Source organism: Gadus morhua, chromosome 14, assembly GCF_902167405.1.
Source record: "Gadus morhua chromosome 14, gadMor3.0, whole genome shotgun sequence".
Classification (NCBI taxonomy): domain Eukaryota; kingdom Metazoa; phylum Chordata; class Actinopteri; order Gadiformes; family Gadidae; genus Gadus; species Gadus morhua.
The window spans coordinates 12,058,487-12,077,513 of record NC_044061.1 but is presented as its reverse complement, the minus strand read 5'-3'; the positions used below and the strand labels follow the sequence as shown (position 1 = coordinate 12,077,513).

Here is a 19,027-nt window from a genome sequence, read left to right as displayed (position 1 = left end):
TGTGTGTGTGTGTGTGTGTGTGTGTGTGTGTGTGTGTGTGTTGTATGATTAGTAGCCGAAACCTCACATCTATCTGAGGTAGGATAGTGTCGGCAGGAATTGAACTGCATAAGCGTAACGTTACGTCTTGGGACGAAGCTGGGGAGCGATAGTTACTTGGTTTATCCAAGTGCCCCTAGCGACAGACGGGTGTATTGCACTTGCTGATAACTGCTAGTGCTTTCGGATTCATCACTGCCTGTGTGCATAGCATTCGCTGTGTAGACCAGACACGAGTGAAATAGCAGGGCATATGCGGTGGTAACCGAGCGAACGTACTGGAATCTCCAAACAGTCCCCGGAACGGATTACTGCCTAGAATCTGGTTGCTATTCGTATACGTGGGTTTTTAGCGCACTGTTCTACCAACTGCGGGCCTCTCCAGTTTACTGAAAAGTGGGTGTCTGCTCAGCGGTGTTGAAGCAGCGGCGAACACATAAGTGTTCTCGATGGCTGGCTGGAAAGACGGCTCGGTGCAGGAAAAGTATCGGCTGGTGGTGGTTGGAGGTGGCGGTGTCGGGAAATCAGCCCTAACTATCCAGTTCATTCAGGTCAGTACCCTACCTAGTATTGTCCTGATTTGTTCTTTTCCTGTTTGAGCTGAAAACATGGCAATGGCCAGACACTGGCAGCCACAGTAAGCGGATACGGGGGTCTGTTCTCACAAGCGGGACTAGTTTATGAGGCCTGCAATACAATTATTTAGTGTTGTGTTTCAGCCGGATCCTCCGTCATGTTGAAAACCCGCTCATGAATGAGATTTTTTAGAATGAGCTCAGCCAACATAATGTCAGTATTGCAAATTGTAGAAAAATGAAGTGAAATTAGGCGCAGCATCCATTTGTAGCCTATCATTTCTCAAGTAATTTATGACCAAATTGGAACAATTTGATTCATGGTCTTGTGTCACCAACGTTATTTGCTCTGCATGCACCATCGTCCTCCTAAGTCCATCAGTAATTAAAAGATCATAGTACATAGTGAATACATCCGTAACAGCAAACCAATTAGCATTTATACGATCAACAGATGTCTATTGTTGAGCAAAATGACACACACACACACACACACACACACACACACACACACACACACACACACACACACACACACACACACACACACACACCTTACGACTCAAATCGTTAGGCTTGCTGGACTTCCGAGGTTTGTTGATGTTGCATATTATTTAAGATGTGACTGCAGTTTGCACTTCTTCTCAGTGTTCAGACAAAGTATGCATGCAGGGACAAGTGGAGAATGATATAAGACCAAGTGCGCGTTTGTGTGTATACGTGTGCACGCGATATCTGTTAATCAGGGATATCAGTTCAAATTACATCAGTTAGGTCAATTATCGGAATAAGCGGCATCAAGACCAGTGTCGGCGCGCCTGCACCAATGCCGCTTGTTCCGATAATGAGCCTATATAATTTTCAGGAAAGCAAATTCATTTCAGTTTCATTTTTTTTTCTTCCTATAGGTCGCTTTGTACTTAATTTTTTTCCTGTAGATTCCATTTGCATCATGACAAAATCATAACCCTGTTATCAGTGTTATATCTCCGCAATTAGGCGCCTGAACAGTAGTAGATAGTTAGGCTAATCCTTAACATTCTCGTAACAAGTTTATTAAGCTTAGTACTAGGCTGTTTAAATACTTTGCCTCCTTCAGGAGTGGGGCTAATTGGAGTGCATTCTATAATGATCCATCTACCGTTATAACTCAACAATCACAATTTCGCTAAAAATCATTGCATCTACCATTGAATCAGAGATCAAGTGGTCAATGGAGAGTGCAAAATATTGTCCTGCTGTTCCTATTGTTGGCATGAAGAGAGAAATTGCTACAACCATGTCTCTGGGATTTCTATAGAAGTGAGCTGCCAAAGGAATAAGCTAACAGCTGGTTATAGAGTCAAAGCGATGCTTCAACACAACTGTTCAGGGTTGGGTGTGTTGGGGAGCCGTCTGAGTCATGCTGGGTGGCATGTTGCTCGTAGACTATCTGGTATTTTAGCCTCTATTTCAAAAGAGGTCATTCAGCTTCTGTCCGAAGGATTGCCCGCGTTTTGCTTTTAAAGTTACAAGCTTAGCCTTAACAAGCTTAATATTGTTCCACTTTTAAAATAGAGGTCTTTGGACCAACTGCTCAACTATTTTTCACATGGCAACCTTCTCCACTTAAGGCTTAGGCCTATAAACAAAATATTGTCATCGTCAAAATAATTAATCGACCAAAAAACGGTAGCATGTGGAATACTGTCAATCTTTGTAATGTTTGATGTCACCTTATTTTGCATACAGAAACTGTGTTCCCAATGCAAGTGATACGCACCTCCTCTTCATAAATCTTCATAACCCCGACATCCTCACAGCCTGCAGTGCAAAACGTATCACTACTACTTCTACCAGCTAGTCTATGGTCTCTTCTCTAGCACTATTGTGGTTGGATATTGGGCTTTCTAGATACACTAGGACTGCAACTAATCCTTTGGTGTTTTTCTGATCTAGTCTCAGAGAAGATGGGAACAAATACATTTGTGGGTATGTGTAAATACACCAAAGGCCCCACCAAAAACTTAGAGCCTGGTGACTCTCCTACTAAGAAGTAGGAAGGGGTATTTTGAGAGAGCCGACCACTCATTTGCATTTACATTAAGGGCATTTAGCAGACGCTTTTAACCAAAGCGACTTACATAAGTACATTTGTCAGAAGAAGGTGTAGTAAGTCGGTACAGTAAGGATGCTCATAAAACCAAGTGTCAAGCCACCAACATTTTTTAGGTTAACCCATTCCCCCGTACACAACAGAGTGTAGCAAGGTCCAGAGTAGTTATGGTACAACACGGTCACCGAGTGCTGACGTAGCGGCTAGTCTCTGGACACCCAGGGGGGTGGGGGACTATAGAATGTTATCAGTAGCAATAACAGAATGGCAGCTCCTCTGAACTTGTTGGCCACACAAATGCCAGGCCGTTTACTCCAGCTGAAATAGCATGCGGGCGACATAACACAGTCATCTGACACAAGTTGTGAAACAGTATGTGTCGTTTGATACGTCATCTCATCAGAGAGAAAGAGAGAGAGAGAGAGAGAGACTATTTGACTCAACATGGAGAATAGTAACGAGGTAGGTGTTTACTGAGAACGTTTATGAGCTACTGGGTGAGTTACTAATGATGGAAAATATGTGGTGAGCTGATGGTCCCTCTTTTAGCATGATTAATGTGTAACGGCAACATTTCCAGCCTCATCAAATTCTCATACAGATTAGCTAAAGGCCACTGCATAAAATAAAAAAAGTCTCTCTTTCTCTCTCGCTCTCCCCCCCGCTCTCCCTCTCCACCACTCCATCCCCCCCCCCCCCCCCCCGCTCTCCCTCTCCACTGCTCTCCCCCCCCCCCCGCTCTCCCTCTCTCCCCGCTCTCTCCCCTCTCTTTCACCCCTCTCTCCTCTCACTTCTGTCAGGTTGACTCACTGTTCTTATATCATTCAGGAGGAATGCTGCCATGATAAGTCATTGAACTGAATAAACGTTGAAAAGTGTGTGTGTGTTTGTGTGTGTGTGTGCGTTTTTGTAAAACGTTATCTCCATTTGCAATGTGTCACATCACATGCCATTCAGCTGATTCCAAATAAATTCCATTGTGGTTTGCGTGTGGGTCTGTCCTCTGAGAAGGACCAACACTTGAGGTAACGTAAGCAACACGAGAATGGTCCGCCTGACGCATGGCTTTGCTTCAGAGCTTTGTTGATCTATTCAATGCGGCTTTGGTGTCATAAGGACTTTTATTACTTATTATAGTATGCAGGTGTGTGTGAGTGTTTGTGTACTGTGTATTGTAGTTCATGTGTTTGGCTGTGTGCGTGTATGGGTGTTATGAAAGCTCAATGTTTGTTTAGCTCCCCATGAGGGTCACCTGTTGATTTCTCACAAAGAGCGGTCTCCTTCAAAGTACACCTTTATGAGGGCAGATGATAAGTCGTCGCTATCACAAAGGCTTGTTGGATGAAGTCACACCTTTGGAAAAATACCGCTAAACAGACACATGTTCATGAAGTTACTGAACCATCCCTGACTGCATTTCAAATTGTTCTAACCTTTCCATCAACTGGATCATTGAAGGCAACAGCCTGTGCACAGCGTACAAAACAAACCTGAATCTTTATTGGTTGATTGTTAAAATCATGTTGATTATTTATAGGTTATATAAAAGAGATTGTGTGGTCCAACGAACAAACGACAGATTGACCCTTCCCATAGCTGTTGTTGAGGCCATTTTAGAATGATAGAGCCATCATGTTGCTTTTTGTTGCTTTGTAGAATCGATTCTCATGATAAGCCCGTCAAATTTCTCCTAAACATCTGCTATAAGCAGTGAGTAGACAGATTGGTGTCATAAACATACGTTGCTTCTAAAGCCGTCACATTGCACAGAATATGTTTTATTTAAAAGAACAATATGCTGACCAAATTAATCTGGAGGACGTAAAGTTGTATGGAGACCAACTAACATGACAGCTATGCCGCCTGTTTAATGTGCCCTTGGACGACAACAACAACAACAACAGGCATATGGAAATAAGGTTAAAGTTAAAATGACAGAACTTAACTTGGGCAGTAAAACAGTCGGTCAGTAACTTGTAGTGTTTATCCATTTTATTATGTAGCATCACTCAGTGGGAGCTGACTGGACATGGAGAAAATAAGGATTTGTCAGAGTTCTTGTCATTTGCCTTTCCTCTCCCTTTCTTTTTTTAAGTTTATAGAGGACTACTTCCCCGGTTTCCCAGGTAACAGCAGGATCTGGAACAGTGCCATGGGGCCAACCATAGCATTATGTGTGAAGGCCACAGACTGCGAATATCCTCCCACTCTTTTAATTGCTATGGTCTTGAGACAAGAAAGCAATCCCATTTGCCTCCAGTGGCTGAATGAAGAGCTCGGAAGACCACTGCTAATCAAGTGTCTAAACTGTATATAATATATTTATTTGTAAGTTTTTTGTTCAAAAGAGGTCCTTTATGATGCTATGGATTGTCTTGGAAATTCAAATTTGCGTGTGTATCAAAGTGTCATGCAGCATTCTAGTTAGGTTAACCAGGACCCAACCACAGTTATTAATGAAAAATAAAACAGAACTTGCGTATCAAGTTTCATGGAACATAGCTTGCCCTGGACACCTTGGACACTATTAATGGGAGATATTTAGGTTGACTACAGTAGAGTGTGGAAAACTCTTCTCCGTTCTCACACACGGAGAAGCACGCAAGCTATATGAGCAATATATGGTTTTGGGGAAGTATTGTACATTTGTGTGCTTGCGTATGAATGTGGTTAAAATAGTTGCCATGTTATGTTTTGAGGGACTGTCAATTCAGAAAACTGTGACGTAATCACATAACAGTAGCTTCCAATTCTTATAAAATGAACACATGAGGTTGCTACCTCCAACACTATCACTATAAGTTACAGGAAATATCCCTCAAACTTGTTGCCTTAAATCCATTAAAGCAAAGCAGTGTTTCTAACCTATTTAAATGAGATAGTGGTACATAGGCTAATCTTGCTTTCAAAGAAGCCATTGACCAACCAGTGTCAAGCGGCAATTGTTCAAATCAACAAGTGTGTGCATACATTAAGGTAGAAGGTAGTAAGCCAAAGTTAAACATAGAAACCTTTATTTAGCTCCTATTTAGCTATCTACTAGTCACAGACAGACCACTGGTTTCCCGCTGTTGTATTTGGAGATTCTCTTTTTGTTTGCTCATCTGCCTGACGCAAAATCACCAGCCTCTGTATCATGTCTCCCATCTAAAGCTCAAATAACAAAACTTACGATGGGAAAGGGCGGCCATTCCAACCATAAGTAAGCGCCCGTCTGGAACCATACAACATAGAAACCTCCACTTTAGAAGTATTTGATAGAACGCCCTCTTCCCCTGTTGATGGGTCTGTTTCTAAGGTCCCTGCTGACTGTGGTGCAGCTGGTGGACAGTTGGTTCTGTTGATGCAGACATGGTGTCCAGAGCTCGCCTGCCTGGCACCTGCTCCCTCCTCTGGGTCAGCCACGGCCCCCACCGGGACCACTCCTCGACAGGTGACACTGCAGTATGAGCGACTGCGTCCATACGTGCTACTGCTGCCATCGAATGGCGATTGTGTGTCCCGAGTGCATCATCCTTATGTCTGAGGCAAACACGGCCTCCCCTTTTGGCCCTCTTTCGCAAAGCCAGACCTTATGGACAGGATCACCCGCAGGTCATATCCAGAACGGCTGCACAGGGATCAGTTGTCCAGGTTAGACAACCAAACAACACAGTCCGCTTTTCTTTTCTTTTTTTTTACCAAGCCTTTGACACAGCTGTCCCACTACTGCCCATGGAGGTCTCAAAGATACACACAGACACTGGGCACACACTGCTCCGTCTATCATCTCAGCAGTTGTCAACAAACGTACTGATCATCGAATATTGTATCGGCACGAGGCAGTGCTCGCCAGGCAAACAGCTGCCTGCAGCTGAGTGGGTTCGGGCATGTCTTGACTAAGGATCGTGCTTTGGCCTTGAGAGCATGTCACTTCAGTAACTGGTTTTAATTTGTGTGCAGGATACTCCCTATGCTCACTCTAATCTAGGTGGTTGTTTTAGGTGTATTGCAGACTTATGGTTGATAGTAACATGCACGTATATACACTCTTTAATTAAAACATACCTCTCCCAGTAATCTTTGTTTTTGATGCGAGGTACCACCACAGAATAACCATTACAGTGAATTTATATTGAGTGTCAACTGGTTATATACCATAGTTAGATGATTGTTTGCCCTTATTAGAAAACAACACACACACACACAACACACAACACACAACACACACACACACACACACACACACTCTCATGCACAGTCTTGATTCTCACGCGGGTGTGTATGATTTTAAATAGTGTCACAAGGGCCACATTTGATCCATGGTTACAAAAGAAGCCATTGAGGATGATGCGGTAGAGCAGAAGGCGATGTCAGGGGGCTTAGTGTGGCCAAAGAGAAATAGTCTTATCATAATAACGCGTCGAAAAGTTCTGCCCCTCACAGCAAAACAACCGGGGTGACTGCATCAATAAGGCTTAGGCTTGGCTTTCTGCAGGAAGGGACACATTATAGTGATGTCACATGTCTGGACAGAACAATATGGGCCTGTCACAGCTCCATGTTTGTGGATTTATTGGGTCATTTACGGACTGACCTGTACTTTACAGTTACCGGGACTCTAGAATGGCGAAAACAGACAGCGCTGATTTTGCTGTGGCCAATAGAAGAGCATCCAAGTCGCATGGACCAACCGCTTTACGCTGTGATCCAGTGGGGAGGAGAACGGCTTTACGCTGTGATCCAGTGGGTGATGAAGGCGGTTAAATGGCAGCTCTTTGACTTCAGGCCTTTGAGTTGCTTTGAAAGAGGCCAAAGTCCGGCACACATTGATATTTAGCAGGACGATTGAAGTCTTAATGCCACAGGGGCCAGAGGAGAGCGGGGGGCCGAGCGAGACAAAGTGTGGAGCTAGGTGGTGGCGGGGCATCCTAGTCTTTGTACTCCTCACAGTCCCCACCCATGGGGGCTTTGGAATATGCTTCCATCAAATATATAGCAGTCAACTACTCAATGTTAAACCAAACATACTCCAAATTTAATTGAAGGATTTGCCATGAGCATGAAAAAGTTTGTTAATAAATCTGTTTTAATATTTTTGAAATAGGTATAAAAAAAGAATATATATAAAAAAAACAAGGGTTAGATGGATAATTAATGATGTATTGGTTCATTTGTCATTATTCACTTAACCCCTATAGGATACTCTTTGATCAGTTCACACTTCACCAGTAAGCATAGACATGTTCTCCTCTATAACATGATTTACTAAACAAAGATGTATAAATCACACAGTTCATCAGCATCAACCAGTATCAGTTCCTTGCCATCTCTTTCCCCTGACCATCTATCACAGCGATTCTTGACACTATTTTGTTTTTCATGTAATTAGGTTGTGTTTATTCCTTTTGTCTGTTTTCAAATATTGGTCGGATGCAGTAATGAATTATTGATGTATGTAATATTTTTATTGCATTTATTGGGTAAGGAGCCTGATTGAGGTGAAGAAAATGTCCCTACAGGGTCCTTTAAGGCAGTGGACACATTGTGTGTTCCCTTTGTCTAGGTATTGAATAATTGACCTTTACTGGTTTGCATGAGCTCATGGGAAAAGTGGGCGTTTCCACAGGAAGTGGAACCCGTTCCTTCCCTCTCTCTCTCTCTCTCTCTCTCTCTCTCTCTCTCTCTCTCTCTCTCTCTCTCTCTCTCTCTCTCTCTCTCTCTCTCTCTCTCTCTCTCTCTCTCTCTCTCTCTCTCTCTTTCTCTTTCTCTTTCTCTTTCTCTCTCTCGCCTCTCCTGGAAAGAGCCGTTATATTTGCCATCACTCTTAAACCCATTGTTTAAACCAAAATTTGAGTTTAACAAAAGGGTAATTTGCAACTTAAGTAGCCATTGGAGCTGTCCATCTGTTTAACATTACTTTGTGATAGTGGATGATTTTGTGGGGTGACGGTTGATTATGGACAGCTGCAGAGAGTCCGGACAGCCCCAGAGGTTTAGCAGAGGTCAGGCCAATGGGGTTGAGGAACAGGAAGTAATTCATGTATGACACTTGGATAACAAATAGGATTTCAGATCATTTTTTTCCCCAGTTGACAATCGCAGTTTCCCATTCAGTATGTGCAATCGACTTACATTGTGTGGTGGTTTAACATATAATAAAAGTCTGGGTTTCGATTCGACAGGTCCTTCAGTGTCTGCCAATGCTTCTTATATTTTTATGAAAGTTTTTGCGATTAAATTTTCCGCCCATCCATGTTCATTACATGAACTCCATCTAAGACAAAACACATCTAACACATCTAGACTGGCTGCACAAATCCTGGTTTGCAGTGAGTTTGTAGCTCTGCAAACAACACCCCCTATGGTTCCCCCAGGCCGCGTACATTACTCCCAACTACTGAATCTAAAAGAGTGTTAGTGAGGCATCTGAGACAGCTTAAAGTCGGGGGCTCGGGAGCATGTGTCATTCACAGAGCGCCGCTCTAAAACAGGATTCTCTGAAGTTCACAACCCTTTATGCTCCGTTGTGGTTATTAAGGCCATATCTAAGTTCTGCAATGCCTCATGGTATGCAGCTTAATACTTTTCAGACTGTGGCCTATTGTTTCCTTCCATCCGAGAAAAAGGCATTTGTGTCTTTCTGCTATCACTCGCAATTATGCTGTTGCTGTAATATCCAGATTCCTAAGGGAATAGTTTCGCTCGGGCCGTTGTGTGCGTCATCATTACCACATCACTTGCTTTATTAAGGCCTTACCTCAAGTGCTTTTGTCTACATATGAGGTGTCTCCAGTTGAAATTGCTTTTGATATTGGCAGACCAAAGTGAGACAATTTGATATACATCTGTCGGCTTGGAGCCTCAAGTGCCCTCAATGAGGGACAAACGTTGTGTTTCGCTCGAGCTTGCGATGGTTGACTTTGGGTCCCAGCCAGAATCTATATTGGTCTGTCAGCAGAACTGGGACCAGAGAGGATGATTGGTCTCTATTAGGAGAGAATAAAGAGATGGGTTGTCATCCTATGGCTGGACTTGGAAGCGGAGCTGCAGTAAGGAGATGGAAGGGAGAGAGCAGTGTGAAATATCAGCTTATGGAAGCAAATTTGATAGGCTGTTCACCGTTATTCTGAAGAAGAAGAAGTAACACTCAACAGCACTGAAGAATTTCAAGTCGAGGTCTTAAAATCAAGGTCTCAAAAGAAGGTCAATGGAGCACAGCGTTATGGGAGGTAATGAACCACCATGTTGATATTAGCTTACTCTGCAATCCTGCACACATTGCTGGCTAAGCCAAGGCATGCATACCTTTGAGACTACTTTAATGAAGCTGGTCATAAACAACATTGATTTCTAGAATAATATATTAGTCTTACGGTAGCCTAGCCTGTATACTGGGGTTGTGCTTTAATTGTGTACTTTCTGTAGGGCTAACCAATATATTTTTGGATGAAACCAACTAAGTTGGACAAAGGGTTCATACTGTAAAGGAAACCTAACAATGAGATCATGCCAGTGATAAGGCAGGATCTCACACTCTATATATACACACATATAGTTGTAGTCATTTTTGGAGAGGAAGTGGGTGCATGTTGTGCATTGCTGGTAACTGCTCGCCCTCCCCACATAACACCTAGCTATGCTTTCTTTTTGATGAAGAGCAGACTGCCATGCTGCAATTGTAAACAGACAGACAAAGCAACAAGTGAAATGGTTTTCATTCGGTTCATTCACCTCGTTGGAAGGATGCTTGGAATCCTGGGACGGCAAGCAAATTTGTGGAACACCATGACGATGACCATGAGTACCAATCTCGAGGCAGACAAAGGAATCAGAGAGCTTTACGGTTCTTAAAGAATAAAGCATAAACGTTATACTTAATACTAAGGTTTAACTCATCCCCAATTTTCTTCATATGTTTTGGGCCATATGAATACAACCATTAAAGGAAGGCGCTATTTAAGGTATTCTTTTTTAAGAAACAGAAGACTTCTCTCTTGACTGCCCCCTTTGGCTGTATGGGAACTGCAGCAGGCTGGAGCTTGCACAATGAGAGCACTGGAGTGCGAGTGAACTCATAATGCTAACAGACTATCCAATATGAACAAATGAATACAAACTAAATACATAATAGTACGCACTGTTTAAAGGCTAGCTCTTCTTCATATACTATGGCACTCTGAAGCACGCATAGACGTCACTTCCTTCTTTATTCCCAGCAAAACCGTTGGGGTTCAATGTTATAGAAATCTGCCCACAGGCAGTTCTACGTCACAGAGAGGCAGGTAGGTCAAATTGTTAAGATAAATTACAACCTGTTCATATATTGGCAATTCAAAGACAATTATGCATGTAAAATCGTAAATGTTTTTCCTTTAAATACCTCTAAATTAGAAGTTCTATTTTGCTCAGTTTTTTACAGATGATAGCCTACATACTCCAGAGGCCTGGTGTGAGTGTGGAGGTGCTTGCGTATGGCTGGATTGAATGAACTCTGCACCACCCAAGGATGACAAATGAACAATAACTCCCTTTTCAGTTTTTCGCAATTCAGCAATTTGTTTGCCAACCATTGAGAGAACTATTGCATATTTCACACATTTGAAGCAGTTCAATCAGAGAAAGCTGTGTTACAGCTGACAGTCATTTGCTGACCTTCTTCTCATTGTGAACAGGCCTGTAATGTTATCCTGCTGCAACATAGCTTTCTGTATGTGGGTGGGTGGAGGGGTGGAGATGTATAGCTGGAATGCCAGTAGGAAATGAAGTGACAGGCTTTGGAGTGGGAAGCGGGTAAGTGGGGTTGAGGAACATGTCTTCGATGACATCATAGCCACCCTGAGGCTGCTGGCAGATGTCCAGCCGTACAGAGGTGGAGTTTCCTCCCCAGTTCCATTTTTTTTTTTCTCCTCCAGATACAATTGGGAAATGAGAGTGGGCTGCTTCGCAAGCCTGAGAAAGAGTGATGGTGCAGCTTACCATTTTTCTCCCTTCCTTTTTCCTGCTTACCACCATTACCCGACCTCTAACCTGTAACCGTTAATTTTTTTTTTTTTTTTTTTTTTTTTTTTACTTATCCCGACCCCCACCATTGTTTTACTACCTACTAGCATAGCGGGTACGTAGCGTACTTGAAACCCGAACATGGAACGGTCACAGACTCACTTGTATTAGGCATCTTGGCAACAACACAGTTGCACACAATGTTGTTTTCAATTGTGCTCAGGCTTAAGGATTTAGCTCCCGCCTAATCCTCCTGAACACAGGAATGTGCTCCACACGACAATGGTCAAGTTTCTGAAGACACTGCCGAAGAAGTGATGTTTATTAGAAGCTGTGTGAAGGGCTTCAGTCACTCGAGAAGGAAATAATTTGAAGGATGTGTGATAAGGGACCGACGAGATAACCTTTGAGGCTCAAGCACACTATTTGTGGGGGGTCTCATGCACAGTGTGTTTCTGTAAGCTCCCCAGACCCCCCCTGGCCTTGGTGTGCTAGACGCATGCAGTCCATTATCCAAGGCTTGATCGCTAAGTCAGGGTCAGGGGTCATGAACATTTTAGGGAAATCCATAAGTTAATTCTGCTCTGGTATTACAATTTCAGGCTGTAGGCCTAGCTTAAAATATTGTGCAAGAGGAAATGCGTTCTCTTGTCTTAGAGATGATAGAGAAAGATTTGTATACAATAAAGTAACTACACAAACTAGGTATATAAATATAAAGCTTTTCCCAGTTGAATCACCTCTGGCTATAATGCCAGTTAACTGCACACGGTGGCGATGATGATGATGATGATGATGATGATGACGATACAGTTCAGATCTATTTACGAACAAGTATTTATGTATCACAGTTTCCCGCACAGCCTTCATGAGTCATTCTTCATGCAGTCACTCAGTCAGACTAGATTCTGCTGCTAGCTGCTAGCCACAGGCTAGCCGACCAGAGCTAGAGCTCCCCTCATAGCGCCAGTGCTGCTTCACATTGATGATGTGTACGGTGCAGAAGATACAGCCTCATTCCTCCCGCTGGCTGGAGCAGTGAAAGCAGAGAGAATGGGGCTAGCCTGCATCTCTCCGGTCCACGGAGGGCTTGCAGGGACAGGGCAGCGCTGCAGGCTAGCGGGAGGCTTGCGGTGTGCTTGCTCGCCTTGGAGAAGGAGCAGATGGGGAAGAAGGGAGAACACTGGTGGAGCCGCGGGCATCAGGGTTCTGGCTGTATGGGACTTAGGAGGGTTTGTGATCACTAACAAGCAGGATTTCTTTCACTCTCTGTGTTGATGACGGGGTGCAAAGCACATCTCCGGCTTTCCAAACCAGGCACAGTTTTTCAGCCTGTGCAGTGCAGACACAGAGGCAGGACAAGTGCACAGTAACAGCAGCGCAGTGCACAGTAGGGTGGATGAGTAGCAGTTACATAGAGATGAGATATGTCCCGAGACAGCGTTATGCCTTGCAGTGAGGGAACACAGGACGGTTAAGAAGAATATAAATAAAGCAACGTAACATTCTGTTATCGATTATTTTGATTGGAATGTCAAGGTGTAACAAATGTTCATACTGGTATGAGGCATTTTGAAACATTAATCCCCTCATGTGGTATTTTGTCAAACGTCTTGGCTTGCATTGTTGGTACAGTTTGGCAATGAGAGAGAGAGAGAGAGAGAGAGAGAGAGAGAGAGAGAGAGAGAGAGAGAGAGAGAGAGAGAGAGAGAGAGAGAGAGAGAGAGAGAGAGAGAGAGAGAGAGAGAGAGAGAGAGAGAGAGAGAGAGAGAGAGAGAGAGAGAGAGAGATCGTCATCCAGTTACTCTGTTAACAGCGTGGGCCTGGCTTTTAAGGGTGTTGGTGAGCCCCCTGCTCAGCTGTCACCACTTAACTAGACCCAGCAGAGAGAGGGAGCTACAAAACATGAGAAAAATGTGAAAAATGTGGGACTCCTCCTCCTGCTCCCCCTCTCCCCCCCCCCCCCCCCCCCCGCCCTCGGCCCCACCCTAGCAACTTGTCTCTATCAGGACGCAATGTTGGCCCACAATGAAAAGCTCTGGGAGAATGACAGGGGCTGTTGAAACCCAGGTACAATCTGTTTTTGGACATGGGTTCTAGATGCAAATGTGCAAAATGGCCCATGGTAAAAGCATAAAGCGCCTGGTTACCTGGTTATGTTAGCCTTTTATAGAAGTAGATCATTCACACACACACACACACGCACGCACGCACGCACGCACGCACGCACGCACGCACGCACGCACGCGCACGCACGCACGCACACATATCTGTTAACATAGTCCTATTCAATTGTTAATCATGTGGCTTTCAAACGAGTCATGCGTTTGTGACTGTGTGTCCATCACAATGAACCAGAGCCGCGACATACATTAGTTTTGACTGCTTCAGACATATTCACAGTTCTCTCTCTCTACTCCCTTGTTCTCCTTTTTCCGCTTCCCTCTTTGTTTCTTCCCCTGCTGTGTCCTCTAGTCCTACTTTGTCACAGACTATGACCCCACGATTGAAGACTCCTACACCAAGCAGTGTGTGATCGACGAGAGGGCAGCCAGACTTGACAGTAAGTGCACTTGTTCTGAGCAAACATAGTGAACACTGAACCGTCTTGGATGCTGCTCGGCTCTATTTTGACAGTGCTTTACTTGAATAACTGTGGGCTTGCTAGAACAAGCCCCCTGAAACTATCTTCAAGCACCAACGTTTTTGTGTGTGTGTGTGTGTGTGTGTGTGTGTGTGTGTGTGTGTGTGTGTGTGTGTGTGTGTGTGTGTGTGTGTGTGTGTGTGTGTGTGTGTGTGTGTGTGTGTGTGTAGTCCTGGACACTGCAGGCCAAGAAGAGTTTGGAGCCATGCGAGAACAATACATGAGGACAGGGGAGGGCTTCCTGCTGGTCTTCTCCGTCACCGACAGAGGAAGGTGAGTGACACCAACTCACATAAACACCACACACACACGCACACGCACACGCACGCGCACACATGCACTCATGCACTGTCAATAACACAACACATGCTGTTTCTGCGTAAGGACGCAGGTTTCTCCCTACCAAACACTGTGTTGCTAGTTGAACTCCGTGGTCGTCATAATAAAACTCAATTCGTTTCTGTGATACTTCCGGCAGCCATACGCTGCGGTTCTGCTGTCGTTCTCTTTTGTTCTCAACACTTCCTCTCTCCAGTCCCTTGTCTTGAAAGTTTAAGAATAGCTCCCTTTCTCGTTTTCAAATTGATTCACAAAAATATGATATTGGGCATCCATCAAAACTAATTGGATGATCCGTTTAAATAGGATGACGAATGTCGCACCATTCTTCCCGTATTTCAATGCATCACATCACATCTCACACAGTGGATACTGGTTTGATGTAACGTGTGTGGTATTTTGCCTGCATGGCATAGTCAGGCATTTCCATTCCACCTATTTTCTCTGTTCATTGTGGCTCTGCCAAGCATGCAGCAAGCTGCAGAGCCCTGCCCCCACTCTAGTGCCCCCTCTTGTGTTTATGTTGTAAACAGTGTTCCCTTCCTCCATTTATATTACTTGCGTCTTTCAGGATTTACTATTCGCACTCTCTCGTTTGTGGTGGGCGGGACGGATCGGCTATAATGCATGCTGTTTAAGCTCAAACAGATACAAGTTGTACTTCGACGTCGTAGCTTGAGCCAAATACTGAGCGCACTCTGCGTACACCAAAGAATCGACATAGCTTCTGAACACACTGCGACTGCACTGTTCTAGCAGTGTGTGTTTCTCTTTGTGAGAACAGGAGTTCCTCCCGTTTAGGTCCTCTCTCTGCAGTTCAGCTCAGTTCATTCAGTGCAGTGCTGACCTCATCTGCTTAGTAACAGAGGCTGGAAGGGGGGGGGTGATGGAGGCTGGGGGGGGGGGACGCAGGGCTGAATGACAAAAGGGATTCAGGTTGGGAGGAGAATGCATTCCTTGGAGGTCTTGATGTTCACCAAACACACACACACACACACACACTTACATACACATTCTACCACACACATACATACACGCGCACACTTACATATGCATTCAACCACACACAAACACACACACACACACACACACACACACACACACACACACACACACACACACACACACACACACACACACACATATTTAAACCCTCAAAGAGTGTCAGACGCTTGTTCAAATGTCGTCACACAATAAGGTTGGCCCCAACTGTGTGACTTGGCATTAAATGTAAACACTATTATTATTATTTTTACAGTTTTGAAGAAATCTACAAATTCCAAAGACAAATTCTTCGAGTGAAAGACCGGGATGAGTTCCCCATGATCCTTGTAGGAAACAAAGCAGATCTTGATCCACAGAGACAAGTAAGTCACAATCCCCCCTCAGTGGTTTGATCATAAAACCACTTATTTCGAGGGAAATGGACAGATGTTGTAGACAAGTAATTATATCTAAGAAGTACTTATATCTAAGAAGTACAAATTGAAACATAGGGAAAGCCGTTAAGTGAAAAGAGTTTTGTGAAAACATAATGCCCCAGAATGGTGTTGAGATTGAAGGCTGTGATGAAAAGAAGAATGAAGATGATAAAGAAAGCTCATGGGCAGCCTTTATAGCTTTGCAGCTGTAGCTTGCGGTCTTGGGTGGGTCCATAGTGCCATCCGGTGGCGAGAAATGTATTGCAGGTGTGTAAGGATAATTGAAGCAAATGCTTTTATTGTGAATATTGTTGTATTTGTGTTAGATTTTATAATGCTAATGAATATTTTATAGTTACGCAGCTTATATGATTTGTGGCTTAAACGGAGGCATGCTTAATTCAAACGCTACAGAAAATGTCTAATCTAGATCTTTCTTAATGAATGTATTTCTCAGTGTTGCTAGCATGCAGAGATACTAATGCTTCAGTATTGCAATGCCCGTTCCCAGGTTACCCAGGAGGAGGGACAACAGTTAGCCAGACAACTAAAGGTCACATACATGGAGGCCTCAGCTAAAGTACGAATGAATGTAGACCAGGCTTTCCACGAGCTGGTTAGAGTCATCAGGTGGGTTTCCAAGAGTCCTATCTTAATGTCACGTGGTGCCTCTTATGAGCATCCCATTTGTTTTTCGATTTTACAATTCAACTCAATTACAATGGCTCAAAAGACTGAGTCCTGATTTCTGTGGAGTGATTTTTCTTTTTTATTCCATCACACCTCCCAGGAAATTCCAGGAGCAGGAATGTCCACCTTCGCCGGAACCCACGAGGAAAGAAAAAGACAAGAGTGGCTGCCATTGTGTGATTGTCTGAGTAGGCCTTATCATTATATTACCCCTGCAGCCTGTTTGAAACAGCCACGCCCTCTGCCTGACAACATCCTCCCAGGAGGACTTCAGCATGACTTCAGACGACTTCGCCAGCCGCGCTTTTAGCAGAGAACTGCTTCCCCTGCCTGACCGTACACAAACTGACAATGCCAAATTGAAACACCACGCTACCTTCCTGAGCAACCCCCTCACGTCACAATAAGAGAGTCCCAACACTAAACATTGCCTTCCTAATCACGTAACAAATTAATGTTTTGTAATCTAAAGGACTGCTCTCGCCTTGTTGTGTCATTGTACTGCCTGAGATTGTATATTCATATGTATGTGTATATATATATATATATATATATATATACATGTGTGTGTATATATTTATATATATATATATATATATATATATATATATATATATATATATATATATATATATATATATATATATAGTATCTTATCAGGCAAAAGAGATTATCTTAAGATTTGAGTATGTTGTGCCATATCCATTTTTACTCATGTGTTAATTCTGCTACTGTACATATCTGACAATTGTTGTGATTTTTAAAAGTGTATTTCTAATGACTTATTAAATCACCTCAGTACAGCGTGTGAGGATGAAATTGGTTTTAAATGCACAGAAAAAACGATATAAATATATATGTAGGTATAATTAATCTGTCTCAATAGACCTTGAAGTTACAATGATGTAACTATTTGGCATCTTCAATGGCTATCTTGCACTGTAAGTGGAATCTGCTTTCATCTCAATCACGATACATGGCATTTCTACTTTATTGGCATTTTTCTTGTAAAATGTTAAATACACATCCAATACATGCACCTCTTCTTATTGCAAAAAAGAAGCTGTTGTGAGCCTTATCGTCACGGAGTAACACTGATCTACTTGTCCTCCGTCATCTTCAGACAAGCAGAGGAGAGAACAAAAAAATAGTTTGTAGCATATTGTTTATTTATGAGGAACTATATTTTCACCTCCAAATTGATCTCTTTGTTTAACCTCTCCAATGGCCCATAAAAAAATCTATAAAAGTTCACAGCCGTCTCAAATCATTCCTGTTGTATATTAACCCTCAAAGATATTATCTGGAATGGATTGTGTGTGTTTAAGAATAGATCAAGTAGCAGATACATCATACTGAATACATGATGTAAATGTTATAGGTTCTTAAAAATATACCCCTGGTCAATGATAAGATGCGTACCACCAACACGATTTCTTTGTAAATGCCAAAGCCCTGGCTCTAGTTGGCTAGTCATATACACAAGGTCTTCAAAAATATAGTTTTGCCTCTCCCTTGCACATCTCTCTAACCTCCAAGGCTTATCAATTAAGATTGTTCTTGTATTATTATCTTGTAACATAAAACAAAACCAGAAAATTATCATGGAAGTAATGGAATTGACTCAATGTTTTTACTCTACTTTTATACATTATTTTCTTATCAAACTAGCTAACAGGTATTTTTATATGTTTATATGCTTACGAGATGTGTATAAAGAATAATATTTAATTATTTTGATTGTTTTTAGCTGGTGATGAATGTGGGCCCTTATTCACTTCAGTTCTATTCTTAACCAACATCTGATAAGTAATGTTTTATTTGTTGTTTTTTATGTCGGGGGGCGGGGGGGTGATCTTGACGTCTATACATAAACGCAGTCGTATCACTGACGTTTAGAACAATTATCAACCCCGAGGGTATGCAGATGTAGTGTACATTAAATATAACAGTGTTTTCGTCTCTGTCCTTTACCACCTGTTTAGCTTTTGGTGCTATAATAAAACCTGTGATAGAGCTAATGTGTTTTGTTTCAAAATACTGTGCAGTGCACGTCCGGGCCCTTTCAAATAGCCTTGTTAGGCGTTGTCCTGTTACGTTTCTAATGAAATAGTGTAAAAAGATTGGCTACCAGATCCAAATGTCTCTGATATCTTTGCTGTCCGATGTTTTTTGCTGAAACCCCTTATCGCATTGGACTAAACAAGATATTTTCACATGAAACACATTTTCGTTTTCTTTT

The 19,027-nt window shown here is 42.9% G+C and overlaps 1 protein-coding gene across 1 annotated transcript; it reads left to right on the top strand.

Annotated features, from left to right (window-relative positions):
* Positions 1 to 187: 187 nt before the first annotated feature.
* On the top strand, positions 188 to 18,806 carry rras2 (RAS related 2). The gene is made up of 6 exons (XM_030376354.1): positions 188 to 590; positions 14,167 to 14,254; positions 14,506 to 14,608; positions 15,933 to 16,041; positions 16,607 to 16,725; positions 16,886 to 18,806. The coding sequence occupies exons 1-6, from the start codon at positions 489 to 491 to the stop codon at positions 16,971 to 16,973; spliced, it is 609 nt and encodes a 202-aa protein (XP_030232214.1). The 5' UTR covers positions 188 to 488; the 3' UTR covers positions 16,974 to 18,806.
* Positions 18,807 to 19,027: the final 221 nt, after the last annotated feature.

Coding starts and splice junctions, on each gene's coding strand:
- rras2 (XM_030376354.1), top strand. CDS start 489: ATGGCTGGCTGGAAAGACGGCTCGGTGCAGGAAAAGTATCGGCTGGTG. Junction 591..14,166: donor TAACTATCCAGTTCATTCAG/GTCAGTACCCTA, acceptor TGTGTCCTCTAG/TCCTACTTTGTCACAGACTA. Junction 14,609..15,932: donor TCCGTCACCGACAGAGGAAG/GTGAGTGACACC, acceptor TTATTTTTACAG/TTTTGAAGAAATCTACAAAT.